We start from the raw sequence: 3,825 nt of genomic DNA, 5'->3' as shown, positions 1-3,825 counted from the left end.
GAAGCTTTAAAATACCCTTCTACAAATATATGTAACATTTTGGATACCAAATGTCACTAAAAGGATCTCTTTTCAAGACCTCTTTGAGTAAATTGTTAGGATTTTAGACAAAAAAACATCTTTGCAAAGGTAAATTTGTGTATTCTTACGACATAATCAAGGCCAGACTCAAACAGCTGAGAATGCCCCCAGTAATTTCCACACGAAAATAATAATAAAAATGGAGAAAAAAGACAAGTATGAGACGAGAAATTTGGAATGGTCTTACTCCATAGCACCAGATTGACAAAGCCGATACGAGATGCAATCGGTATCTATAGTCCAACAACCATGAGTGCTTGATTTTTGGTTAGTAGAACACAGACGGAAAATGGCTTTGACACCTGCACTCACTTGGGCGACTGACGTCTGGAACAGGTCTGTCATAGGTCAACTTGCTGCCATTGGGGCTCAGTGTCACTTTGATAGCAAATCCATCGTAGCCTTTGCCAATGACAAAAGATACATCCAGATATCTGTCACTAGCAACGAATATTGTTCCTGAGTCTGCATGGTAATTGAGCAGACTGATATGATTAATATCAATGTCGAACTCGATAACATTGTTCTGTCCGAATCCAGCAACTTTAAATTCAGGTTCATAGTGTAATTCTAATCTCAACCCAGAAATTCTCAAGTACGAGTTGAAAGACTCCAAGTAGATTACTTGCCCACTAGGAGCACGGACCCGGTTCTGTCTTAGTTCCACATGTAGAATAGAGTCATAGCCCACACTAATGCAACCATTTCCCTCAATTGTTGTCTGTACATCCCAAGTGGTGCTGTACAAACAAATGGATCCGGAATTTTTGATGACTGGTGTACCGTCCGTGAAACCGTTGATATACAATGGAACTTTTCCGTAATTTCTTCGAAAAACTATCATGCCGGTGTTATGCCATTCGTTTTTGAAATCAATAATGAAAGGTTTTGTTCCATCCCTAGCCAAAGAACCGCCAAAAAACATATTGCCAGTGTTCAAGAATTTTTTGTATGTTTGAATTGAAAATTCAGAAGCCTTGTTGCTCAGTAAGGAGTTGAGGATGAAATTTCCGGTATTTCGAAATTCATCACCTTTAATTTCACCACAACATCTGATATTCCCGTGTTTTTCACGTAGAACCTGCCATTGTTGACAAAAGAGCCATCAAATGATACAAGTCTACTGTCCACAATTGCAAAATATGCTCCATCAGAAATTGTCAGCTCCCCCCAATCTACAAAATCTTCGTTTGTTATGGCTAGATTGTGGTTGATTTTTAATGTATGTTTTTTAGTGGCCATGGCCAGGACCAGGTGGAGAACAACAGACAAAACCACGACAGCTGTACGGTTCAATTTCATACTAGATCTGATGGTAGGATGCTTTCGGTTTCAAAATTTTTCAAAAAGTAAAACCCAAGATAATTATTTTGTTTATGTCACAAAGGTAGTGTCAAATGTTTGTTATTAAATAGTGATCAAGCTCTTTTATCTTTTTTTTTATAGTTCATCTTCATCGTTAATCATAGATGACGCAGCCGCAAACGGGGAAACCAGACAATCCCAGGCATCGGTCGCATTTGCAGGACCTTCCATAACAATAAGGATTTGTCAAAATTCTGTCAATTGTGTGATGATAGATTCCAATTAGCACTCGAGCCCTGAAATCAATGCAGAACATTATTGTGATTTATAGGTTATGAGAACTAAAATCTACTAGTATATTCCAGCGGTGGCTTTGACTAGCTTATAAATCATTTGGGCTGTCAACGTCACAATTTTGCTCGCCTTCGGCTAGAGAACATAATGAAAAAGAAAAAAGATTTTTCCCATCAGTCTCCCACATATACAGGCACTCTGACGCCTTCTACCCCTGGTCACAACGCATTTATCACGGACAAAGTGTCTTGGACCTCGTAAAAAAGTGATGTGCCCGAGGCTGAGGGTCTGATCCACTATTACGTTGGCTAATGATTTGTGTATTAAGAGCATTTTTAAATATGTTTCATTACAGTTTGCGTGACTATAGATCTCAAAATAAAAGTCTCTACAGATTCGTGACTCGGCTCCGAGAAATATCTTACACCCGGGCTCTGTATTGACAGTGGCTTAGGTTTATTGCAGCGATACGCAGAAGCTTGTCAAATCAGTGCGGACGAGTAAGTCCACGCCACTTCTTGGTACGCAATCTAAATGTTTTGTTGTGGTCATCAATTGAGGCGCATGCTTTTGCATGACGTTCCTCAATTTTTGTTCGCAATGTTATTCACTCCTATGTAGAAGTCAAGATCAAGTGGCATGTATGTCAGCTCACGTCAATCACCTGATGGGTACGAATGCTCAGATCAGGCTTGCTCATAATTAATCTGTGAAGCCCTTCTCAGATAATAAAACTAATATGGTTCCATGCGATAGATTCATGTCTACACCACTTTATAGAGTTGAGGTGGAAAAAGAGAGATTTGTAGAATGAGCGTTTTTCGTACATTTTAAGATCAGAGAGCATACAATCAGCTTCATGATTAGATAGTTGAAAACGTGGAGCTGCAAATTTCGCAAGAAGCTAAAATGTATTAAACTCAATAGTAAGTGCTGCGGATGCATTTGATTCGAGAGTTGTAATCAAGAAATAATACTACGTTTCGGAAGTTACGCGTATTGTTGACCTACTGTCTCCTCTCATATCAAATCACGGAGTAGACTGCTTCTCTTCAGCTTTATGTACCCAGAATACCGTGCAAATTGAGCTCAAGATTTCAAGATATCCCAAAAACAAAATTCTCTCCAAAATTAGTTTCTTTGCTCGATAGCTCTCTTTTGTTATGCATTTTAAAACGTACCCCTACAGCGTTAATGTAACTGCAGTTTCCGGGGGATTATACCGTTTTTCATGAGCTATTAGACACATGGCACGTTGGTGAGAGATATACGTGACATCTGGGATGTTGTATATGCCAGATGGATTGAAACTCGGTTAACTAGAAGGAAGTGCCTTAGTACATGACATTGAATCTTTTTTTTTTTGGTAGATTCATCTGATTAAAGGGGCAAAACTATATAAATAATATATATAAAAACCTTTAGACAGCTCCCAGCTACATACCAAGTGTCTTAGCTCGGCCCGTCCCCTTTCGTTAGTCACGGTCTGGACGGTCCTCATGGCCCGTATCTGTTTACGTATTGGATATTACGTCATCGGCTCCTAAAATAGGTTTCCTGTAGTAGTCGCTTCAACTCAGATGGTTGTAGATATGGCTTAGAACGTCGGTGGCGTCTCCGTTGTTGTAGATTTGTTCTGTGCAAAGATGGCATTGAAAATGTGATGTGTCGCTCGGTAGGGTCCTGCGCGGGACATATGATCCGTAATTGAAGTGATGGATGGACGAAAGATCATATCGCTTTATCTTTTCTTTTATTCCGCCTTTTTTCTTTTTTTTTGGTAGATTCCCCAGACATTGAAATAAAATGCAGTTCATATCAAAGGGCCTGTTCCAAGTCAGGCGACCTATATCCGCTGAACAGCGCTTTTCAAGTATAAATCAATAAGTCAATTATTACTCATAGAACTGTTTTCAAACCCAATAGGGCTCTGTGGCCGAGCGGTCTAAGGCGGCAGACTCAAGTTCTGTTATCGAAAGATGCGCGTGTTCGAATCACGCCGGAGTCATTTTTTGTCTCGTCTATCATTGTTGGAAAGCCACTTCTTTGGTTGTGGAAATTCCCCCACATAAAGGTGATTTAGAGAACTTTAGAGATATGAGTGCACGGAGGACCAGTACGTTGCGATCTTTCTCGAGTACGTCC

General features: G+C 39.8%; 2 protein-coding genes and 1 non-coding gene across 3 annotated transcripts; 1 reads left to right on the top strand and 2 right to left on the bottom strand.

Moving 5' to 3' along the window:
* Positions 1–280: 280 nt before the first annotated feature.
* On the bottom strand, positions 281–1,141 carry METBIDRAFT_96132 (uncharacterized protein). Its single transcript, XM_018859422.1, has one exon. It carries the CDS (start codon positions 1,004–1,006, stop codon positions 350–352), a length of 657 nt encoding a protein of 218 aa, XP_018713478.1. The 5' UTR covers positions 1,007–1,141; the 3' UTR covers positions 281–349.
* On the bottom strand, positions 727–1,485 carry METBIDRAFT_29542 (uncharacterized protein). Its single transcript, XM_018855431.1, has one exon. It carries the CDS (start codon positions 1,381–1,383, stop codon positions 1,066–1,068), a length of 318 nt encoding a protein of 105 aa, XP_018713477.1. The 5' UTR covers positions 1,384–1,485; the 3' UTR covers positions 727–1,065.
* A 2,121-nt stretch (positions 1,486–3,606) lies between these two features.
* On the top strand, positions 3,607–3,688 carry METBIDRAFT_t78. Its single transcript has one exon. It is a non-coding gene; the product is annotated as a tRNA-Leu (tRNA).
* Positions 3,689–3,825: the final 137 nt, after the last annotated feature.

Source organism: Metschnikowia bicuspidata (genome assembly GCF_001664035.1).
Source record: "Metschnikowia bicuspidata var. bicuspidata NRRL YB-4993 chromosome Unknown METBIscaffold_1, whole genome shotgun sequence".
NCBI lineage: Eukaryota > Fungi > Ascomycota > Pichiomycetes > Serinales > Metschnikowiaceae > Metschnikowia > Metschnikowia bicuspidata.
Note: the sequence above shows the minus strand (reverse complement) of the source record. Positions and strands in the feature narration are given on the sequence as shown.

Coding starts and splice junctions, on each gene's coding strand:
- METBIDRAFT_96132 (XM_018859422.1), bottom strand. CDS start 1,006: ATGTTTTTTGGCGGTTCTTTGGCTAGGGATGGAACAAAACCTTTCATT.
- METBIDRAFT_29542 (XM_018855431.1), bottom strand. CDS start 1,383: ATGAAATTGAACCGTACAGCTGTCGTGGTTTTGTCTGTTGTTCTCCAC.